This window comes from Megalopta genalis, chromosome 9 (genome assembly GCF_051020955.1).
Source record: "Megalopta genalis isolate 19385.01 chromosome 9, iyMegGena1_principal, whole genome shotgun sequence".
NCBI lineage: Eukaryota > Metazoa > Arthropoda > Insecta > Hymenoptera > Halictidae > Megalopta > Megalopta genalis.
Genome location: NC_135021.1, coordinates 11676450 through 11701224, shown reverse-complemented (window position 1 = coordinate 11701224; position 24775 = coordinate 11676450). Strand labels below are relative to the sequence as shown.

At 35.5% G+C, this 24775-nt stretch overlaps 3 protein-coding genes and 1 long non-coding RNA gene across 7 annotated transcripts; 2 read left to right on the top strand and 2 right to left on the bottom strand.

The window, feature by feature from the left end:
- Positions 1-548: 548 nt before the first annotated feature.
- LOC117220722 (katanin p60 ATPase-containing subunit A-like 2) lies at positions 549-12368 on the top strand. Of its 2 annotated transcripts, XM_033470961.2 has the most exons (9): positions 549-3908; positions 4806-4989; positions 5385-5455; positions 5564-5743; positions 9850-10099; positions 10393-10558; positions 11091-11203; positions 11675-11868; positions 11952-12368. In XM_033470961.2, the coding sequence occupies exons 2-9, from the start codon at positions 4927-4929 to the stop codon at positions 12328-12330; spliced, it is 1416 nt and encodes a 471-aa protein (XP_033326852.1). In that variant the 5' UTR covers positions 549-3908; positions 4806-4926; the 3' UTR covers positions 12331-12368. The 2 variants fall into 2 exon arrangements, with proteins under 2 accessions (XP_033326852.1, XP_076380647.1); XM_076524532.1 differs by lacking the exon at positions 4806-4989 and having other exon boundaries at positions 551-3908.
- On the bottom strand, positions 10926-14749 carry LOC117220749 (uncharacterized). Of its 2 annotated transcripts, XM_076524534.1 has the most exons (5): positions 13671-14749; positions 13075-13484; positions 12696-12946; positions 12482-12552; positions 10926-12423 (listed from the first exon to the last, which is right to left on the bottom strand). In XM_076524534.1, exons 3-5 carry the CDS (start codon positions 12938-12940, stop codon positions 12365-12367), a joined length of 375 nt encoding a protein of 124 aa, XP_076380649.1. In that variant the 5' UTR covers positions 12941-12946; positions 13075-13484; positions 13671-14749; the 3' UTR covers positions 10926-12364. The 2 variants fall into 2 exon arrangements, with proteins under 2 accessions (XP_076380649.1, XP_076380648.1); XM_076524533.1 differs by having other exon boundaries at positions 10926-12552.
- A 1204-nt stretch (positions 14750-15953) lies between these two features.
- Positions 15954-19021, top strand: LOC117220768 (uncharacterized). Of its 2 annotated transcripts, none has more exons than XR_013034126.1 (3): positions 15954-16093; positions 16168-18697; positions 18774-19021. It is a non-coding gene; the product is annotated as an uncharacterized LOC117220768 (long non-coding RNA). The 2 variants fall into 2 exon arrangements; XR_004490349.2 differs by having other exon boundaries at positions 18771-19021.
- On the bottom strand, positions 16510-18094 carry LOC117220766 (survival motor neuron). The gene is made up of 6 exons (XM_033471035.2): positions 17954-18094; positions 17646-17828; positions 17281-17395; positions 16898-17192; positions 16684-16754; positions 16510-16624 (listed from the first exon to the last, which is right to left on the bottom strand). Exons 1-6 carry the CDS (start codon positions 18014-18016, stop codon positions 16566-16568), a joined length of 786 nt encoding a protein of 261 aa, XP_033326926.2. The 5' UTR covers positions 18017-18094; the 3' UTR covers positions 16510-16565.
- Positions 19022-24775: the final 5754 nt, after the last annotated feature.

Below are 24775 nucleotides of genomic sequence, written 5' to 3'. Positions count from 1 at the left end.
TTTATATCTTTTATTTATACCGCTTTTGTACCTGGACATTGATAAATATTTATATTACTTAAAGATATGAACAAAATTGTTAACATTTAATAATAACGGCTTTCGTTGCATTTTTGTACGCTTTATGTGTGGTACACTTTTTATTTTTTATTTTTGTTTTTGGTATATCGCATTGATATAATCGTTGAAACATACGCTAACAGTTCATTTAATTTCTCCTTGAATTTTTCTTTTTTTGACAGAAATCCCCTTATGATAACGGTTTCGGTTCTTGAAACAGTTACGATGTAGACTGCAGATTTTGTGCATTCATGGCAAAATTAGGTAGATCCAATCTAAGATACTAAAAAGATTAAAAGAATTTGAAAATGCCAATTTTAATCTATTAAAAGCATTAAACAGAGAATGAACTTGCTATTTAGTTTCTATTTCTTGCGATTGATGCAGATAATTTTAATGTTGCATAAAAATCCGCAGTTTAGTTGTAAAGTACATTATGAGATATACAGTCTTCAAAAAGGTCCATTCAATATTTATATGGTATATAGGATACATTGTACTGAGTAAAAAAGCTTTAGTAAACATCAAGGTCAACCGTTTCTGAGATATAAACATTTCTGTTTGCTAGTATCATGACACGCTTTGCATCTTCTTGTTATAAAGCCGCGAACTCTCTCGAAAATTTCACATTTCTGTTGAATTATTTGACAAGCATGGTGGATTCGGTTACCTGATTCTTCTAAATCATTTATCGGCGAGGAGTACACTAGGCTTTTCAAATATCCCCATAAGTAAGTCAATCATAATACTAGCAAACAAAAATGTTTATATCTCAGAAACGGTTGACCTTTCGACCTATGTTTACTGAAGCTTTTTTATTCAGTACAATGTATCCTATATACCATATAAATATCGAATGGTTTTTTTAACACCCTGTATATAGAAAAATATAGAATCAATTTTCCTAATTTAAAATATCATCGCTTTGCGGATTTTGACGCAGTCCTGAATGAATGAATTTTAAAACTGTGGAATAAATAATATGGTATTCAGATTCAACATTATCTTCAACCGATTGAAATTGTGAAGGGGCGTTTTTATTAATGAAAAATCAATTCGAAAATTCGATTTACTCGATCGGAGCTGGAATTCGTGGGAATGTCGGATAAAAGAGGGAGTTCACGCCGTGTTTCGAGTCGAAGATGCCCGCAGCGGAATCGCATTCGACTAATCAGCGGTCGAACTAATAATTCAATATCTCCAAACGTCACCCATTCATTCGGATATTCGGCAACTGTATGAAATATTGAGCAAGATGATTGGAAACACGACTGGTTTCGACATTACAGATTGCTCTTTGATCCGTCGTTATCGAACAGTGTTCGATCAAGGTTATGTCAAGCGGAGAATCTCCGCATTGGACTGCAGTCTTCGTTTATGACACGTAAAATGTAAAGCACGACAGAATCTAACACGTTTCTAAGCAATTCTTCATCGCGCCCCCTTTTTTTCCAGTTAAAACATTGCGAAGTTCGTATAATTTCACGGCTGTCAACGAAGTACAAATTACACATAAAAATGGACAATTTGGGAAGAGATACGATTATTCGAGGCTTGCGACTTGTTTTTATATTTACCGACTGTCAACAACCATAAAAACGAGCCGCAAGGCTCGAATAATCGTATCTCCCCTTCTTAAATTGTCTATTTATGTTTACAAGCTGAAGAAAAATTGAAGAGAATTTACTGTGCTGACAGATCATTGTCATCTTACAAAAATGATTGAAACAGAAAACATCTTTCTAATGAATTCCTATTCTTTTTTCAACTCATGCAGACACTTCCGACTTTGAATAAGGGTTCGGAATCGACAAATGGCGTTATTAGAACAGGGCAGACCTGCTTGATTATAAATGGCTGAAACCCAGTAATATTTCTAACATTAAAGCGTTCACAGTCTCGTGTACCGTGTTAGGATAATAACTGTACTGTGGATTGTAGGTATTTACAGTGACGCACAAAAGTGTTCGTACACCTTTTAAAACGCAACAATCTTTTTAAAACCAGACTAAGTGACCTGAATTTTTTTAGATGATAGCGGAACTAGTCTACTAAACAATGACCGAAATGCTTTTTCTAAATTTTGCTATTACTTGGAATGACAAAAAGAAATAAAATACTCCCGTTTTCTAACTTTTTTATCTGAGCCTATGGCGGAAATTTAAAAAATGCCTTCCGTAGAACACGGTTTCTTATATGCATGCTGATAAAAAAGTTAAGAAACGAGGGCGTTTGATTTTCTCTTTTAATTCCAAGTAATAGCTAAATTTAAAAAATAAGCTTTTTTTCTAGCCATCGTCTAGTAAACCAGTCAAAAATTCAAGTCATTTTGTTCAGTTCGAAAAAAGTTATTATGTTTTAGAAGGTGTATGAACATTTTTGTGGGCCGCTGTGTACCTATAAGAAAAACGGGTAGATACAATTTGAAACAGTGGAAAAATTTAAATAATCGAAAGATACCATCTTCATTTCAATTAAGTTTCCCTGATTGTCGCTCAGCTTGGTAACAGAAATGGACAATTTGGGAAGAGGATTTATTCGAGTCTTGCAGCACGTTTTTATAAATTGTTAACAATCGGCAACTATAAAAACGAGCCGCGTGGTTCGAATAATCGTATCTCGGAAGACCGAAATCGTCCATTTTTGTGTACAATCTGAGCGTCAATTAGGGAGAATTTACTGCATTCACAAGAATGAAACGAAAATAGAGAAACTTATCCGATGCGCTTAATAAGTAACACAAGATTTGGAAATGTTATTTACTTTTAGTCCGAAAGTTGCGATTTGGACTTTTGTAATCGTATCTCCTTTTCCGAAATTGTCCATTTTTGTTTCCGAGCTGAGCGTCAATCAGGAAGAATTTACTGCCTTTCTTCTAGATACGTTAGTTTCTCTATAGACTTTAACGAGACATGTAAAACTTTCAATTAATTGTCAGAAACTGGACATTCGAGTAGTAATATTCACGCGCGTCCGAGTGTTAAAGAAAGACAGAAATCCCTAAGTGATTGCTGTTCCTCGCAACAAATCCAGAACATTTTTGCTATGTACAATTTCGCCGGTAATATTAATACTAGATTTACGGAACCCGTCAAAATGACGGGTCACTAATTCTTTAATTTACGATCATTCATATCGTAAAGATACATTTACAAGTGATAAAGATACATTTACAAATAATATCCAATTTATATATTGCTTACGGCAATAATACGATTATTATTGTTAGTTTTATAAACTAATATAAAACAGCTGTTTTTTAGTGTTAAATAAGAGACATATTTGTCGAATGTGTCCGGCGGTCAAGAATCGGAAAGGTGAACGATTAAACCGCGGTAAGCTGAAGTGTCTCGAACGTGAATGCGTTGATTTCGTATCGCCAGTTGCGGCACGACTGTTTTGCGGCAGTTGAAAAGTGGTGAAAAACTGAAATACCTGGTTTTCGCAGAAGAATAGAAGTTACGTATGGCGGCCAGGCGGACGAAATAGTGTTTCGGTTCTGTTCAGCTGCTTATTCAAAAAGCTAACGCATTCTTTTTGTTCTCCGTCCAGCTGACTGCTCGAGATGCACGGATCCATCGTCCTTGGTTCTTTGAAACCCCTTGTCGAAGCAACTAGCCCCCGGATACTCTTCACCGTCGGACTTTACGGACGCCGAGCTACCCTCGGGCTCCTAAGGGCTAACCTGCGAGTCTGCGACAGACGACTGATTTCAGAAAAGCTCTGTTATCGAGACATAAAACACCAGTATTGCACGGTCTATCCTATCTTATAATTTCATCGTCCTATTTCATCTATTGCGAATCCTCTTGCGAAATCAAAATTGTCCACGCCAAGACAGAATAGCCGTAAGTCTCGACTTTATAAGAAAATGTAAATCTTCATTTAGTTTATTAGTTAATTATTGGGTGCAAAAGAATAGATTTTCGTTCGAAAATAAATGATAGAATTATCGGGTCGTCAAGGATGAAATTTGTAGATTCAAGCTCAAGAAATTCTTAATGCTGTAAAATACCGCAGAAAATGATTGTCGAACGATATCACGTTCACACTTCAAACTTTACTCAAACATTTCTAAACACCTGGAATATAAAACAAAAATATAATGTTATACACGGGAGAGTCTAGAGAATTTTTCGGTATATCAAGAATCTCCGTAACTGTTCCTGTTAAATCGCAAAAAATTCTCGTGGACAAGTCAGACAATGTCACGTTAACATGAAAATTTTTACTCAGACATTTTTAAATATCTACGCTGCAAAAAAAATACTATTATACTCGGGAGAGTCTACAGAATTTTTCAGTATATCAGGAATCTCCATAATTATCTCTGTTAAATCACAAATAATTCCCAAAGCCGCAACATCTGTTTCTTATTATTAAATTCCTTCGATTTAGTAACAATGAACATAGTACTAAATCTCGTAAAAATTTCAGAAATATCATAGTTAATGATCGCGAATGTCTCGTTTCGCGGAGATTCGAATGACTTTGGTCATCCTCCACCATTCCCCTTTTGATAGATAAGTTGTAAGATTATCATAGCGTTTGGTGTTTCGCGATTTTCTTCTGTTCCATGGGTTTCGTTTATCATTAATGAATGGTGGACGAAGACTATTCTACCAGAAAAACCCATCGAAACGTATCTACTTGTCTACATTGACTTAGTAACGCAATGAACTAAATCCTACTGTCCCCGCACCATAAATTATTAAATTAATCGCCATCCTGCTTTACTGGCCGAGTGTGAACCAGCCTTTACGTTGGAGACCGAATCGTCATAGCAACGGATCGCTCGCCTTTGGTTTCAAACAAATAGCACACCCCTAGCACAGCAGTCGTTTTAGTTATTTCACGCCGAGCATCATGTCGAAGGAACTGAGCATGGACACTGCCAAGAACAGCATCAATCATACTTTACGCGCAAAGGTAAAATCAATGGTGCCTGGGCCCCCACGTGGTCGACGTTGCGCGTCTCTTGCGAATTAATTTTCATACACACGAATCTCTGAAATCTCGCCAATAAATGGTTCGATTGTACGCACATTGAACAATTTCAAAGCATTTTTTCATCACATAATGTAAATGTTTGACCGGCCTGTGGAAACCTTTGTTGCGGCAATACGATTTGTTTGATCGGATTTCTTGTAGTTTTGGTCCTTGAGGGGATCGGAACAAAATTATGAACAGCTCATTACAGTTGCTAATTTCGCCCCCGAGTGATACTTTAGACAAATGTTGAAACCCGTGGAACAATTCAACAGTTCGAAAAAGAAACGAATCAATTCAATATCAAAGTTAACGGTGTGATAATTCTGAATCAGGAGGGAACGCGTGCGAGACTACGACGTCAACATCTGCTTTATCTGATAGCTGATTATTTAGAAAATCGGGGGTGAGCTTTTATTTGCAAACGTTTACAAACAGAACATAGTTCATGAGTGTAAAAAAGATAGGTTTCGTACGGATCGGGTAAAATGAAAACAAAATGTCACGTTTGCAGGTTCATAAGATCAGCTGCTACCATTACAACGGAGGCTCAGTTATCCAACAACGTGCACGTCTGTGACAACATCAATCTCGAGATGATCCTAATCGATTACGAGAATTATTATGACATGAGGTACAACAAGTTGCCTGTTTTGTGCAAAAACGCCGAGGCGGCTACTGCCGGGAATACAATGTAAGCGAATGTTCATTACAAAACTGCTATGCATTTACGCTTTTATCGTTCTCTTTGGCGCCATTCCCGCCATTTTGATTTACGCTTGGATCCGAAGAACCATCTTACATTCGTAACTTCAAATTTTAAACGAATACGTTAAACATTAACCCTCGGACGTCCGACCTTTCGCCAGGCGGCGTCCGGCCGACCCTGGGTATTTTTGGACCTATACTAATATATACACAGTGTGTAGAGTATACAGGGTGTCCCAAAATTATCGTATTTCCGAGAAATGAGGGGTTCCTGGGGTCATTTGAAGCAACTTTTTCCTTAGCGAAAACGCGATTCGCGACTTTGTTTACGAGTTATTAACACGCGCGCGTTCCGTGCCGAGCTTTTTTTACTCGAATCTTCACACTTTGATATTTTACTAAAACTTGATGTATTACGTGCAATTATTAATTCTCGTACACATAACAACGTAACAAAAACTTATCAACGCCCATTCTTGCGGTGGAAATTGATTCTTCGGTTCTAAATTTCTTGTAAACAATTTGTTCAGTTCACTAAGTAAACATGCAAGCGTGTACCATCGATGGTACACGTGGCACGGAACGTGTTAACCCTTTCGGTACGAGCGCGTTGTCCGCCGTGGCACTCCCACTGTACGGGGTGCCGCGCCGAAAATGCGCACATAACGCAGGATCAGTCCGCTTTTGTACGAAGATTTTCTTAACACTTTATCGACCGCTAGCCTATTTATCGGCTTTTCGATTGCCAATGTTTATCGATCGCTAGCCTATTAATCGGCTTTTCGATTGCCAATGCTTATCGACCGATAGCCTATTAATCGACTTTTAGCTATCGACGGTTTTCGCTTCTTTACTGTTTTGTTAGTAGCTGACCTCCTGTATGCTGACCTCCCCATATCCTTATGAATTATAATTATAATAATTATTATTATTTATTATTATTTTTAAAGGAATAAGCACAACACAATGAATAGCGAAAATTTAGCCGGTACTGGGAGCAAATGCGCGCGCGACTAAGCCAGTCCTTACTGAGTGGCAGCCTCAACCACGACCGGACGATAAAGTGTTAAGCGTTAAGTAATGACTGTGCTTAATCCGTTTCTAAATCTTTCTTTAAATGTTGCCTGTAAACATTCTGTAAAGGGCCCACAGAAATGTGGCTTGCATGGATGCCAGATGTATTCGGCACTCGTCCATAGTGGTCATCAGATGGATGCCGGATATATCCGGCGCTCGTACCGAAAGGGTTAAGGAAAAACAGTGACCAATGAGTGGCAAGGGTGCGAAGTTCGCGAGCCAGCAACACGTGGCTTTGGCAGAAGGTTGCGACGGATCCGGGCGGGGTTCGAAATATTGAACAAGTCACGAAGCGTGAATTTTCCGGATCTTTTTTACTACGTAACAGTGGTATTTTTAAGAAAAACGCTGTTCACCTTTACTTTTAGAACGACTGAGGAATATTTACTAATTTTTCGGAGCCGAAATAGTAAGTAGTTTAACCGTGACAGTCGTTTTAATTATTCATTGAGCCGATTACAATGAAGATTAACAATAAGAAATCCCGTCAAAACCACGCAAAAAATATTTTTGTTTCAATAATTCCGTGTCCAAACAGAATTCAACGAACGATTTCCGAAGCTAATTCAATAATAAATCGCGTCAAAGAACATAAGGGATATGTTTATTTAAGGATTGTGAAGGATATAATTTATTGTAAACTTACCCATTTCGATGAAGATGCATTTGCTGCTTGGAAATGTCAGTCACAGTTCACGATGTCGGTGCACTGACCTCGCACAATGTTCAGTAGATTCCAGGTCAATGGCTTTACCGAGGAAGGGATGCGATCGCAGGGGCCTCAGGTAAACACGGAGTTCACTTTTACAACATTGTCACAAAGCACTGACCACTTAATTAATCCTCGACAAGGAGTTCTCTTTCATATCACTGTCATAAAACATTGGCCACTCAATTAATCCTCGACAATCGGGAAAGATGTGCGGATGTCCTTTGGATTTGTTGGGATTATGGAATGAAAATGAATATGATTCTAATTCTTTGCTTAAAAGGACTTTATTTTATTCCTTTATTGAGAGAAGGTATATGGGCGAAAACGATCGAGCGACCAAACTCTACTGAGAGTCCGGCAAGAAAAAACGCTTCTTTTATACCCTTTTTGGTATAATTTTTCATATTTCTCTAAAAAACAAATCCTTTACGTACCTTAACGCGATTATTTATTATTAAATCAGCTTTGCGAATCATTCGTTGAATTCTGTTCGTACACGGAATTATTTAAATTAAAATATCATTTACGAACTTTGTTAATCTTCACTGTACACCTTGCATAAAAATTTCATATGGTACACACGAGGTGTCATGCACACCAGAAAATTAAAACAGCTGTCACGGTTAAACTTCATATTATTTCGGGTCCGAAAAATTAGTAAATATTCTTCAGACGTTCTAAAGTAAAGGTGAACAGCGTTTTTCTTAAAAATATCACTGTTATGTAGTTTAAAAAATCCGGAAAGTTCTCGCTTCGTGACTTGTTCAATACTTCGAACGCGGCTCGAGTCCGTCCCGACCTTCTGTCAAAGCCTCGTGCTGCGGACTCTCTCGCGGACCCTCTCTCTCGCACCGTCACCTCTCATTGGCCAGTGTTTTTCGTTAATAACTCGTAAACAAAGCCGCGGATTGCATTTTCGCAAAGGAAAAAGTTACTTCAAATGACCTCAGCTACCCCTCATTTTCGGCTGTTAAAATAATTGTGGGACACCCTGTATACAGTTTACATCACCGTCGCTGCCCGCTGACGGAGCCGGCGAAATGTAAACCGATATCTTAACTGAAGATATCTTACTAAGTAAACTATAGATTAATTTTTGTTCGAGGCTAAAATTTCAACAGGATTCATCTCGTTGTTAGGCTCACGGCGCCATCTGCTTCCATCTCTTCGAGGATTGCTTCCTCTGCTTCTAACGTGCGGTTCCGCGGTCGCCGCAATCCACGACTCCCTCGTGATAAAAATTATGTTGCAATTTTCTCACATATCGAATTGTTTGGATTTTCGGGGACTCTACCCTCAAGGTCCGCACTGTTTCGTTCGTATCTCCGTCGCATTCCACGAAAACCGACAAGATACGGTACTGTTCTGGGAGGAATACATTGCGACGTTGACTCGAGAAAAACTGAAGAAATCTTTACTGTTATCGGCTCAATTAATAATTAAAACAGCTGTCACGGTTAAACTATTTTTCGGTTCCGAAAAATTAGGAAATATTTTTCAAACGTTCTAAAATAAAGGTGAACAGCGTTCTTCTTAAAAATATCACTGTCACGTAATGAAAAAATCCGGAAAGTTCATGCTCCGTGACTTGTTCAACAATTCAAACACCGCACTAATCCGTCCCGACCTTCTGCTACGAAACCTCGCCTCTCATTGGTCACTGTATTTCGTTAATATATCGTAAACAAAGTCGTGGATTGCATTTCGCTCAGGAAAAAGTTGCTGCAAATGACCTCAGGAACCCCATTTTCTCTCAGAAATACGCTAATTTTAGAACACCCTGTATATTACGAACATTGTTCCGAAACTAATAGCTTGATTGTTTCTTTGAGAAGTGGTACATTAGTTCTACTTCTGGACACTTGAAACCTTACCTTAAACGCAACTTTACTTGCTCGAATTTGTTCAAAATGAAGAAATTAACCAATATTATCATGAAAATATAGACAGTATATTGGAACTTCTGGACCTTTTGGAACTGCTGGAACTTCTGGATCTTCTCTTTTGGATTTAGCCGGGTTCTTTCTTTCTGGAAGTCTTCCTACTTTTTCTCTGTATCTCCCCTAATCCTTTCCTCTTTCATGGGCCTTCTATTTTCTTTCGCCTTTCTCCTCTTAGAATCGTCCCCCTTGTTGGAAGGCCTGTACCTGCTGCCACCTTCTCCGTATAAGCTCCTTTATCATCGTTAAAAATAAATTATTTCGCTGGCATTAAAAAATTCATTTCGCCTCTACTAGTAATATTAATTTATCATTCTGCAACCGACGATTTGATCTTGAATCGACGCGATTAAATTTCCACAGGAGTCGAACGAACGTAGCCGAGAGCAACGGCAAGCAAAACGACGGTAAAATTGGCAAGAAAAGCAAGTGGAAGCCGGAGGAGAATTCTAACGAAGTGGTGTTCCCATTGTTAGTGAAACAGATATTCGTCGATCAACAGTCGAACATAAAGCAACCAAGCGAAGCCGCGTTGCCATCAATGCACGAGACCATCAGTGATCTTTATGGGGATAACTCCGAAATGCAAAAAATAGCAGAATCGATCTCAAGGGTGAGTCTATCAGACTACCTAGTACTGACAGAATAATGGTTATTAAGTTAATCAAGATCAATCATTACGTGTTCTTCGATCATTTAAGTTATTCATTAGTTATGGTTACTGGATCGTTTAGTAATCATAATCGTTTTAGTCGTGAACATGATTTCACGTTACTTGCAATTGTTGATCGTGAGTCAGATTACTTTTTGCGCAGCTTTGAACGCTAGTTTCCGGTTTATATAAACAGTTTCATCTTCTAATCAGATTGTACTAATTTCTTTCATTCTCCTTTTAACTGTGCGCAGGAGATTTTGGAAGGAAACTTGAACGTACTCTGGGACCACGTGAAAGGCTTAGAGGAATGCAAAGAAACAATTAAAGAGGCCATTGTGTACCCCTTTAAGTATCCAACGCTTTTCCGCGGTCAGTGGTCCTGGAAAGGCATACTAATGTACGGCCCACCGGGTACAGGTAGAACGCAGATCCCTTGATTCGTAGGTGAATCTTGACAACAGATGTCTGCGTGCAATGATGTTGATATTGCCGACGATGTTATTTATTCCTTAACACGTTCCGTGCCGAGCTTTTTTTACTCGAATCTTCACACTTTGATATTTTACTAAAACTTGATGTATTACGTGCAATTATTAATTCTCGTACACATAACAACGTAACAAAAACTTATCAACGCCCATTCTTGCGGTGGAAATTGATTCTTCGGTTCTAAATTTCTTGTAAACAATTTGTTCAGTTCACTAAGTAAACATGCAAGCGTGTACCATCGATGGTACACGTGGCACGGAACGTGTTAAATATAGATAATTTGTAGTTGCCCGGGAAAGTAGAAATCCGTATCAATTTTATTACTTGGCAATAAGCATATGTAAGACGTTTTAAGAACAAATTCAAAGTTGATAGCCGGGATGATGTGTTTATAATAAGGATTAAATAGTTTTGTCATATACCAAGTTTACAAAGCCTTAAGAACAAAAAATACCAACAGGAAAAACGATGCTGGCCAGGGCAGCCGCAACCGAGTGCAGCTGTACATTCTTCAACGTGTCAGCCAGCTCGTTGATCAGCAAATGGCGGGGGGACTCTGAAAAATACGTTCGCGTGAGTAGATGAAAATATAAGAATACACAACTGTATCGTATTGATTTCGTCGGGTGCTATCCCGATTAACACGTTCCGTGCCACGTGTACCATCGATGGTACACGCTTGCATGTTTACTTAGTGAACTGAACAAATTGTTTACAAGAAATTTAGAACCGAAGAATCAATTTCCACCGCAAGAATGGGCGTTGATAAGTTTTTGTTACGTTGTTATGTGTACGAGAATTAATAATTGCACGTAATACATCAAGTTTTAGTAAAATATCAAAGTGTGAAGATTCGAGTAAAAAAAGCCCGGCACGGAACGTGTTAAATATGTTTATCCCAAGCAATTTAAAAATCTCGACTATGTATAAAGAATTTTTATAGGCTAAGATTGTCCAGTGGGAACAAAAAATAATAGTTTACATTAGAAGTGCGCTGCGGCATTGGAAAGTGTTTGAGATTTAAATGCCGATTAAACTATACAGGCTCTTTTCGATCTCGCCTACGCACGAGCACCCACGATTATCTTTGTCGATGAAATTGACTGGATAGCAACAAGTGCAGATTGCTCATCCGAACCAGCTAGGAGATTTCGAGCAGAACTGCTCGCCAGGATGGACGGATTGATGACCACCGATGATCGTAATGTTGTATTGTTGGCTGCCACTAATGTGCCGTGGTGAGCATACCGTAATGATAATTTACAGAAACGATCAACGGTATAACCAAAGTGCGTTAACAGTCATAATTTTGCTCTCCTAGGAATCTAGATGCAGCACTGCTGAGACGTATAGATAGAAGCATTTCCGTACACATGCCTAATAGCAAGATCATACTCGACATGCTCAAGACTTACACTTCGTCGGTGATAGATGAACAGAAGTTGCGGGACTTTGTAGATAGAAAGTTATGTAATTATTCTGGATCTGATATCAAAAAACTTTGCAAACAAGCATGGATTCATCAGGTTACTCCAGTAATCAAGAGTTTAGAGGAAAACCAAGTACTATTAACGGATGTTACTTATGAAATAACGTCTTTGAAATATTTGGAAATGGCAGCGAGAAATATATATCCTGCAGTCGGGGAAAAAGAGATATCTGCATTTTATGACTGGCAAAAAAATAGAATAAGAGCCTAAAATAATTATTCAATTACAACAAACACTTATACAATCAACAGTTTTTTCTTTTTTCTTGATTCCTTTTAGCTTGTTTCAAGCCTTGATAATAACCTGTAAAAATTACCAGAATCATCTCGTAATATCAGAAATTCGAGAACAAAGTATCTACCTGTATGAAAACCACTGATGTACCATGACATTAGCATACTCGAGAGTGCGTCCGCATCATTGTCTAGAAGTCTAAAACATTTCTCTGTTAAAGCATCATATCCATCTAAAATGATAATTGTAATAATCATATGTTCTATGCTGCCTGCTAAAATTGAATCCCTGGTGACAAAAATTCGTGTAATAAATTAATCCACGAATTATCGTCTACCTACTTAGCCATTAATTGCGGTGGCAATGGAGGTGCAGGCGGCATTGAATCTATTGCCGAAGCGAAAGACGGACCAGCCATAAAGTTTTGCCTGTATACTTTTGCGTCTTCTCCGTCGCATTCCAATTTTTCTCCAGTACAGCTTTTCGAACTTGCAGTTGCGAAATTCGCATCTTTTGTTTGCGCAATTTTCCTGTTCTGTTTCTCTGCGAAGGCCTGTCCTTGCTGAACTATCTGACTCAGTATCATGGGACTCTGAAAGAGAGCTCAACTTCACTTTCTTCGTGTTATCGTATCTTTACCATTAAAATCATCCATGTTAGCACACTGTAGACATTCAATTTCGTACGTCTACTAAAAGACAGTCCCTACAAAATTATTACCTACAAATTTTACAATGTACGTTTCGCTGTTCTCTTGTAGATTTTCGATATTACAGCTTCATAAATCTCCCCATCTTCTGAATATCTCGCACGTTAAGGTTCTCCTATAATCCATTTTTGTTCGGGGAAAATGTACGTTTAAGTCAATGTAATTGTTCAAAAAGGTCATTGTTGTACATTTTTAATCGTTATGGTAATTGTATTCAAAGATTATTTTCTAATAATTAGATTAAACAAGTTTTTCAAACAAGATTTCTTCTAGCAAAAATGAAATAAACTAAAATAAACTAAATTGTGTAGAGAAGACTATGTATAAAAGTCTGCACTCTAGCGAAATAAAAATTGTCCACGCCAAGACACAATAGCCATAAGTCCCTTTATTCTTCTTTATGGTAGTCATTCTATCAACTCTGTAAGAAAATATAAATCTTCATTTAGTTTAACAATTAAGTATTGGATTTTTATTTGAAAATAAATTACAGAACAAATAAATTGCGGATCACTCAATTTCTCTCGCGTCGCTGCATTTTATTTACAATAAAGAATATATAACTATAATAACAATATATAACTATAATACAACTCAATACAATTACATTTCAGATCTTTCAATTTGAAATGTTGCCGATCTCGACTCTTCGATTGTCTGTTGGTAACACTCTTCCGTGGTAACCCCTATCTTCCATTATTTTTTAAGGAGTTGTTCACAACAGGGCAGTTTCACATTACAGCGACTTGATTTGGACAGGTCGCCGTAACAGTATTAATACTCGCGTAGTCAACGTCGGGTCACCGTTGTCTCGGAATTTACCAGGTAATAGTAATAAATACGGTACGGAATGTGCCAAATGTTTATGATTTATATGCAATGAACATGCAATAAAACACATTAACATTATATATACTCAGTGCACATAAACTTCTGGACTTTCTGGACTTCCTGGACCTTCTGGAACTTCCGCGATTTGTTCAATAATTCAAACGCCGCACGAATCCGTGCCGACCTATATAAAAAATATATTATTTGCCTGATACAGGCATTGGTAGCAAACGTGATAAAGCATTTGACAATATTTCATGTACATACACACTCGCTTTTCACTATTTGGAATTTCGTTTTCTACGAATCTAAATGAATCTATCTGGATAATTCGCTGCATTTGTATGCAGGAATGTTATAATCTCTATCTATGGTGTTAAGTAAAATAATAACGATATTTTGAAGTTGATAAATTAAAATCATTCCTTCACTGCTAGGTATTTGTTAGGAACGAATCGTCTGCTTCGTAACATCTGCAAATAGCGCTGTTTCTTGTAGTGACAAAATCCTTAAACTAATAAATAAACGTGACCAATAGCTGATACTTATCAAAAAAAGAGCACCACGTTATCGGCAGTTCACGAACTTAGAGACTTATTAATAAAAATCGAGTATTGTGTATACTTTATTATAACCAAGTACACAAGTTTAGAACTATTATCATAGACGAGGTATAAGGGTAGATTGGACATCCAATGCATTATTTTATCACCCAGAAATGAGGCTTTAGAATTCCCATTACCATTCCCGTGTCGCGTACATTCTTACCGATCGATATTTCAAATATTCAACACAGACTTAGGATCCATACGGACATTGCATCTCATGGCCTTCTCTATCTCAGTTTGAGCTGTCGGAATACTCGAATATATTTGAGCAGCTCGAAATTCGGACCGAGCCGGCACTCGATGAAACCGAGTCGGTAAAACGAGCAGCTCGAAAGAATCGAGTAGCTCGAAATAATCGAATAGCTCGAAACAGAAATATCCAAAAATGTTTAAAATAAAGCAGTAATGTATTGTACACGAAGAACAGTTTATTCGGGTTACTCAGGACGTTCCATCATAGCGAGCCGCTTGAAATGCGTCCGAATTGCTCGCTTACATTCGATCTGCTTGATTTCTCTGTATCTATTCAATTCTTTCGAGTCTCAGTTCGGATAGATTATTCTGTCACACCAAAATGGGAAGCTAAAACCGTATTATAGCAGTAAATCTAGTCACAGAGTTGGTTAGGATCCGTACAGAGTAGAGACATTGCATCTTATGGGTTTTTCTGTTTCAGGTATTTGGGTACCACAAGGGATTGGAAAGATTACGATGTCAAACATCGTTTGACGATGTTTCACGTTGATATTTTACGTCGTTATACGTTATTTACATTGTATCACGTTGTTGTTTAAAATAATTTTACGTTGTCTGCAGTTGTTTTACATGGTTTTTACGCTGTTTTACGTAGTTGTTTAAAATAGTTTAACGTTGTTTTACGTTGTCTGGAGGTGTTCGACATGTTTTTTAAGTTGTTTTACGTTGTTCTTCATTGATTTACGTTGTTACTTTACGTATGTTTACCTATGTTTACGTTTGCGTTGTTTTCTGTTATCTCACGTTGTTGTTTTAATATGTTTTACGTTGATTTGCGTTGATTTACATTGTTTCACGTTGTTGTTTTACTTTTGTTTAGGGTGCTTTACTGTTTTACGTTTTTTACGTTGTTTCACGTTGGTGTTTTACGTTAATTTACGTTGTTCTATGTTGTTTTACGGTGTTGTTATAATATGTTTTGCGTTGTTTTACATAGATTTACGTTTTTTTACATTGTTTTACGTTATTTTACGTTGCTTCATGTTGTATAAAATAGTTTTAAGTTTTTTACGTTGTTTTACATTGTTTCACGTTGGTGTTTTACGTTGGTTTGGAATGTAACACAACTCAATTCAATTATATTACAGATCTTTGAATTTGTAATGTTGATCGTTCAACGGTCCAATCTCGACTCTCGACTGTCTTGACAATCTCGTCTACGCACGAGCACCCACGATTGCCTTTGTCGATGAAATTGACTGGATAGCAACAAGTGCAGATTGCTCATCCGAACCAGCTAGGAGATTTCGAGCAGAACTGCTCGCCAGAATGGACGGATTGATAACCACTGATGACCGTAATGTTGTACTGTGTTGACTGCCACTAATGTGCCGCGGTGAGCATACTGCAATGATAATTTGCAGAAACAATTATCGAAGTGCGCTCACAGTCATCATTTTGCTCTCCTAGGAATCTAGATGCAGTATTGTTGAAATGTATAGATACATATATCTGTTAGCTAGATCACAGTTGGCATGCTCAAAAGACTTACATTTCGACGGTGGTAGAGGAACAGGTATTGCGAAGCTTTGTAGCTAAAATCTTACGTGATTATTCTGGATCTGATATCAGAAAACTTTGCCAGCGAGCTTGGTATTATCAGGTTAATCCAAAAAAGTGTTCAGAGGAAAACCAAGTATCATTAACAAATGTTACTTATGAAATAACGTCTTTGGGATATTTGGAATCCGCATCATTAAATATGCGTCCTATAACCAGATGTGCGGAAAAATATTGGAGCTGTCATGTAAATAATGGAGAGTGATGCTAGGATAATTTATTAATACGAATAACAAATACTTATACAATCAACAGTTCTTTCTTTTTTCTTGATTCCTTTTAGCTTGTTTCAAGCCTTGATAATAACCTGTAAAAATTACCAGAATCAATCTCGTAATATCAGAAATTCGAGAACAAAGTATCTACCTGTATGAAAACCACTGATGTACCATGACATTAGCATACTCGAGAGTGCGTCCGCATCATTGTCTGGAAGTCTAAAACATTTCTCTGTTAAAGCACCGCATCTATTTAAAATGATAATTATAATAATCATATGTTCTATGCTGCCTGCTAGAATTGAATCCCTGGTAACAAAAATTCGTGTAATAAATTAATCCACGGATTATCGACTACCTACTTAGCCATTAATTGCGGTGGTAATGGAGGTGCAGGTGGCATTGAATCTATTGCCGAAGCGAAAGACGGGCCAGCCATAAAGTGATGCCTGTATACTTTTGCATCTTCTCCGTCGCATTCCATTTTTTCTCCAGTGCACCTTTTCGAACTAGCAGTTGCAAAATTCGCATCTTTTGTTTCCACGTTCTTTCCATTCTGTTTCTCTGCAAAGGCCTGTTCTTGCTGAACTACCTGACTCAACGTACCATGAGACTCTGAAAGAGAGCTCAACTCCACTTTCTCCGTGTTACCGTATCCTAACCACCAAAATCATTTGTATTAACTCACTGTAGACATTCAATTTCGTACGTCTACTAAAAGAGACAATCCCTTCAAAATTATTACCTACAAATTTTACAATGCACGTTCCACTGTTCTCATAGATTTTTGATATTACAGCTTCATAAATAGCTCCATCCTCTGAGTATCTGGCACGACAAGGTTCTCCTATAATCCATTTCTATTCAGAGAAAGTATACATTCAAGTCAATGTAACTAATTGGTCAAAAAGGAGAGTATGATAAATTGTTTATCCTTATTGTAATTGTATTCATAGAGTTTTGAAAAATTAGATTAAACAAATTTCCAACTCAAAGATTTCTTGTAGAAAAAATGACATGAACTAAATTTTGTACAAGAGACTATAAAAGTTTGCAACCTAATACTTATAATGTGTGTATCAACTGTTGATATTATTATATCATAGTGACCTTGTAAGGTTTAGTCGCATGCTGAGATTGCTTTAGATTCTGTATCTTCTGTTTAGTTACAGAACTTGCAGTATCCATGCCCATCCTCTTAGCAACTTCCTCCTTCGCTAAATTCACTGCTTTGTCATATGCCTTGATTAAAGCGCTGTCATCCCAAACATCTTCGCTATCTGTAGTTGTAGTCTTGAGAAAGAGTAAAAAAACAAGAAATATTATAAATAGACTATTCATAGTACTGTTGGTACCGGTACATTAGTATTATATTAATTAACTGGCACACTAAATAAACATTTGGAGCATATACATACATTTCCGTTTCCTCGGACGTAAAGAACATCAGCAGCATCATCATCCATTTCACTTAATCGCATATAAGAATGAAAAGGAATTATAATAACCACACTTGTGAGGTTTATGTTTCTATCCTGTCAATAGAGATCATCCAAAGCTACTTAATTTTGATCACAGTGAAACTGTGTAATCGCTATTGCCATCAGTTACTACAATAAACAGAGATTAAACTATCATTTTTTAGTTTTACGTGCGGAAACAAGTTAGTTGCTGTTCTGAGACTTCTTTTATGTTTACAATAGTACCTCACCATAGTACGCCAAGACTGAATAGGCAGATAGAGAAACTGCTTTGTCCTTTTTTACGATTGGTTTGATGCTTCACAGCTAAACAGTGCTGCCCTCACACTGTTAGACAAAGAGAGAAAGTGGTGAGTAAGCAAGAGAGCATGACATCACAAGCGAAACAAATCATACCGACGACCAATGTAGCTTGTTTCACTTTACATTCTTGCGATCTCACTCTATTTGCGAACGTCTTGAAACGACAATCATTTCTACAATTATTAAAATTTTTGAAAACCCATAAGTTACATTCGTAGCTAATGGTTTTTAGTTTATGAAACTACAGAATTTTTTAATTTAGCCATTCCAGCACTTGTCAACCGCGGCCAACAATTAATATTCTATTCTACGAGAAGGAGTTTTGTAAGCAACTAGGAATATAAGAAAATATTTGTGGACTGGATAACATAGGAAATGGTATTTTATTATCGCATTGACATTATTACTTTTGGAGTGAACAAGGCTGAAATAAATTAATTTTATTATTAAGCAGAGGATCCTGTGGAACACAGGAGGTTGTTGTTGCTTCTATGGTTCGATCAGAAAAGGCGAATAATCAATGCGTCTTTGCGATATCGAAGCAACTTGGCTGAGAAGACCACCACCGCCATTCCCATCTTGCGCACTTCCCAGCCCGAGATTTGGATTTGTGACCTGCCGGCCTAGCGGACCCGGGGCAGAGTTCGAAATTATTCGAATTGTTTCAAATAAATATTTCAGTAATATAATTGTCCGAATGAATTCTTGTCCGTCGAATATTTTATTCGGATAATGATCATTCATTATCCCACTAATAATTTCGTAAATTATTAGTTATTTATAGGAAAGTAGAAAATGTAATTAAAATAAGTATTACACTTTTTTAATAACATTAGTCAAGCCAATTATTATTTTAATTATTTTATTATTATTTTCATCGTTTAAATGTGTGTATCACATGCATTTGTTATCCCTAAATCGAATTAAGCGATGCGTAGAAGGAATGAGGGTATATACATACTCGATTCTCGATCATAAAAGAAGCCCAATACACACCTGCTGATTGGCAATCTGCTGTGCAAGATGTGCAGTTAGCAATCGATTCAATTTCATTTTTCATTTCAATTTTCTTTCTTTATTATGTTTTGTATAGTGTAGCTGTTATACAATTTCAATCTTCTAAGATTTTGTAAAGATGTGTGTGTGTGTGTGTGCATGATAATAATTCTGAAGTATTATTATTATTTTCAAGTTTGGCAATATAGTAAATTAAAAATATTTACGCATATTGCTCTGTTCACTACTTTAATGTAAATAATTTCATTATAAATAATAGTATGTACTTCAAAGTTGACTTGAAATTTATATCAAGTTTTTCAGTTCTCAACTGTCTGATAGAAATGATTCGATGATTGAAATTGATATTTTTGCCCTACGTTCTTGTCTTAAGGGTAGTATTCTGAATGCAATTGCTATTTTTCCAACAATGTTTAGGTATTTTTTTAAAATAATTTTTTGCATTATGTTTCCTCACACAAATTTACGAATATGTGAAATACATAATGCATCTTTTGGAAGTAAAAACAATTAAAATTACGTGAGTTATATTCTGTTTTATTGAGAATGTTTTACAAAAATTGTATTTACTGTTGGCACGATTTCGATTTTGTTTCTGATCTAAAACATAAAGATAAGGAATATTCTTCTTCTTACTGAATTTCTGACGGGTCAATTAATTTGTTACTACCACTTTCATAGCTTTGTGAATTCTTATTCCTATTAGCTCCACTTTTATTCCAGGAAAGTGTTTATACTGTACAAAGAACTAGACAAAAAATACCATATTCTTAGAAAATAACGTGTTGACCTACTCGCATGTTGCAAAAGAGAGACGCTAAGGCATGAACATTGACCTGAACAATGTTTGTCTCTCAACTGTGAGGAAATACATACCAGTCGGATAGTCAGTTTACCTCATGCAACGAATGCTTGTTCGATCTTTGACTTTCAATTTATTGCGAAAGTCTTCCGAGTGCTCGCATTCGCACATTCACAAGTCATCAAACATCGTTCATATAATAATAGCGCATATATTCTTAACAGACTACTATTATGATAACATTTGATCTCAAGATCGCGAGAACATTATTACCGATAGCTGTACAACTGGTTCTCTTAGATCCCGATAAACGGTTTCATATTTACGGGGTAAACGACGCGACGCGTCGCGTGGCTTTTGCAAAATAAACTAAGGAAAAATTGATGTTTTTAGTATTTAGAATTTAATTATATAAATTACAATTTAATAGTGTAGTGTTATCGAATTAATTTATTTGATATTTCATGTGCAGTCTATTACAGTTATAATAATTATAATACAACAAAATTTAATCAAGTGTCAGATTGTTCTACACATTTATATTGTTAAACACTAGTTTTTTTAATAGCTAAATTTATTCTCATCGTTTATTCTCATTTACATTTTTATACAATCTTGTTGGCTGTAATTAATTTATCTGTTAGAAATTTAAAAATTTGGAAAAATAATGTCTCTTAAATTTGTTTACTAGAAAATATAAATAACTAACAAAAGATACTAAAATTTAATATACAGCCAGATGGGTTGTATTAAAATTCACAAAATTTGTTATTACAATTATTATTATTATTGTAACCATGAATTTCATGCATTCTAATATTTTATACTTTTACTTAAATTTTTAAAATAAGTATTTCTCTGCTTTGATCATATTTTCTTTTCTTCTAAAAATTCAAAAATTAGTTTAACTAGTTTTCCAGCAATATCGGAATTCTGAAATCGATTTTTCCAAAAGTTGGTTTTGTAAGAACCCTAATTAATGCCTATGGTTACTTATATACTTTTATGTGTTCCTATTTTTAATTTGTTCGATATTTTCTCGTAAATTAATAAAGAAATATCGTCATTTATTCAATGTTTGTCTACTTTTAAGTAATAACTAAATTCATAACAATAAAGTATCTCAATTGTTACATGTTTGTTAGAAACATATAAATTGTTAAATTCGTGCAAAACTAATGTTCAGATTTTGTCGTTTTATGCTTTATAAATAATTTCTGTGGTTGACCTTATCACTGATACTGTTTGTTATATATTTATTTGTTACCTATCTTTCTTGATCTAATTTGCTTTCACTTGACAAGCAATAGCACTTATTATCAAAATTATTTCTGATACCTAAAGCGAAAGAATTCACCTATTCTTAACTAATATTTATATTTTTTATGATTCCTCTTCCTGCAGCTATTACTATCTCGTAACACTTTAGTCCACGACAGATCAAGCTATTTCTCAATAGCCACCCATGAAAAGGTCAAAATCAATTACACCTCAACAGTCGCTCGAGAACTGATACGACCGACCATTTTCATAGTGACATTGCGCTCTGCACGAGAACAGCGAACAGCGAATTCGTGTACGTATACACATATGTATGCACATAATATGTATGAAATAATGATCGTGCGTCCGGAAATTTTTCATTTATTACACACGCTTTTGTCTACGTCCTTAAAATGCAGATCACTCGATGCATGTACCTGTAAAGAAATAAGTTGCCGAGACATGCTGATCGTGACTAATCCGACCTTCACCCTTGCCTCGTTTCACCGACTGGTCATTTCTCCTATATGCTACTAACTTGGCAGTGAAGCCGGTCTGGTAGTCGGAGTCCAGGTGTTAGAACTGCGGAAGAACATGATAGACCGTGGACTTTACACATCTACGATAAAGGCGGGTAACGGAAATGTTGGACAGTAGAAACATTAAAAGTACTTAGAAACATTAACATATTATTTTCAGCTTATCAAAATTGTTACAAAGAGAAATGAATTCTCATTTGACGGCAAACCTTCCCAATTAAAGTATAACCGATAACCAGTATGTTTTTAGGTTCAATTGTAATTTGATTTAATAATTTTTTCAATGTATCTTTGAGGTATTCCTCCGAGAGATAGTTGTCTTGCGGGCTTTAATGACACATGGGAGAATTTAAATTAGCTGATGAAAATTTGATCTTCGAATAACAATTTTTTTAAACACTGGATGCAAATGGACCCGGGTCCCGTCATTCCAATGTTAAAACACTGCAGTTTAATTAGAATAAAAGAATGTTTATTCTTATACAGAAATGATTATTAATGTATTGGTCTCATTTGAAAACAATTCGCAATACGTAATTTGAAGAGGATATTAAACAAATTCTAAAGACTGGGGAATCCAATATAATTTGATGAAGTCAAGGATAAAACAAGTGGAATTTCCTGATTTTTCCATATTTTAGATAAATTTCTCTCATACAGTCAAGCAATATCTTTTTAAACCGTACCACATTCCCTTTTTACATTCTTCATTCTTCATATATAAAAAAATATTTATATTTTTAATATTTATATATATATTTATTATATTATTATATATATTTTATATTATTTTATATTATTTAATATTTATATATATATTTATTATATTATTATATATATTTTATATTATTTAATATTATTTAATATTTATATATATTTATTATATTATTATATATATTTTATATTATTTATATATAATATAAAAAAATAAACTTATTTTAAATACCGTACTGGACGAGATCTTCACACACACACACACACACACACACACACACACACACACACGCACGCACACGCACATATATAGATATTAGAGACCAGGTAAGTTTGTTAATAATTCACTGACAGCATTATGAAATCCTGAAAGTTGAAGATAAGGTTGTACTGTTGGGACCGGATTCAACTTGTATAACTAGCAACAGTTCTAAATACTCTTTTTCTCACTGATCGGTCCTTTTCCCTGACAGTAAGCGGCTAATTTCGTCTAGCCGCCGATCGATTGATCCGTAAAAGCAACCGGACCGGTTACCAGTGTCTAGGTGATAAAGGTAGGAAAGTTCTAGGCTGAAATAGTGCAGCAGTTTGTATAAATATAACGCATTTTATGAAATCTTCGCTTCCGTGAGTGATATTTCGTTTTTTTTTTTTTTTTTGACACTTTTGATAGAGTGACTAATCTATTTTGCATGCCAAAAAAGGCATCGAACTTATCAACTCGTTTTTCAGAACAGACGAAATGAAAGTTTGAAATACTTGTATTACTGATTTCTTGATTTCCATGTGAATTTCAAGCGGCTGAATTTCAATTGCCATTCTGCAAATGATCGAAACGCAAGAAGCTCAACGATAAGGAATACGAGCTACCGCATAAGGTCTTTATATAATCGCGCAATTGCTAGAAGCGTCCGCTTACATCTCAAGATAATTGTCGAGTATAAAAATCCACGATCGTCTTTGCCATGGATTTTATAGTATGCTGTTGTGGGCCAAAAAATGTTTACACTCGCAGTAAATAAACAACAAATTTAGTACAGTACACATCGTGTCAGTTTGTATATTATGAAGTCTTTTATTCAATAACTATAATCATAGCTAATTTGTTATTGGCGGAGATTCGTTAACTATATATATATATATATACATTATATTATACATTATATATTATATATATATATTATATATAGTTAACGAATCTCCGCCAATAACAAATTAGCTATGATTATAGTTATATAATATATATATATATTATAGTTATATATATATATATACAGGGTGTTACGCCTAATTGAGGACAGTGAAATATCTCGAAATAGATTGAAGCTACGAAAACAATGTTTATACAAAAGTGTTCAGTATAAAGAGATGTTTTAGGTAGTATCAATAATTTTTTTATTTTTTTTTCCAAATTTTTTATTATAATACGAGAACATTTTGGGTTAAATAGTTTATTATATAAGTTTAATTATATATATATAAAATTTTGTTAACACAATACGGTACGGGCTGTTTGTGCGAAAACTTTTGCATGTAAGGGCTCTTAAAAAGAGGAGTTCTCATTTAAAAAAAAAATTAAAGTTTTACCTGTTAAGTGTTTTTTTTATTAAGTTTTTACTATTTTTAGCACTCTGGAATTTCACGAGTAGTCAAGAAAATGATTATTTTTAATCATCCAGGATTGTACGAGCAGTCAAGAAAATGACTATTTTCAGTCATCCGGACGGTAAGGTATTAACAACAATTAACGAAACACTTTGTAATCGTATGCGTTAATATTATGGTGGATGACACCTAATCAATTGCATATTTGATTCTGCATGCTGTTTGTATTCTAACAAACTACAATTGAAATGAATCAAATGATTCGTGTTATCTGTACAGTGAAAGAACTAATGTGACTAATAATTTATTCGTCTGACAGGAGCTCATTTGATTATTCCTCATTTAGGTCGCTTCGTTTATCGTTTTAAATCAAATGACGATCATTAATCCGTAACCACTTGGCTTTTATCACTAAGATCGTTAATAATAATTATAATAATATTGATAATTGAGCTGTTGTAATTATATTTCTATTTAAAAAATAAAAATTATAATAAATTACAGCATACGATCCTA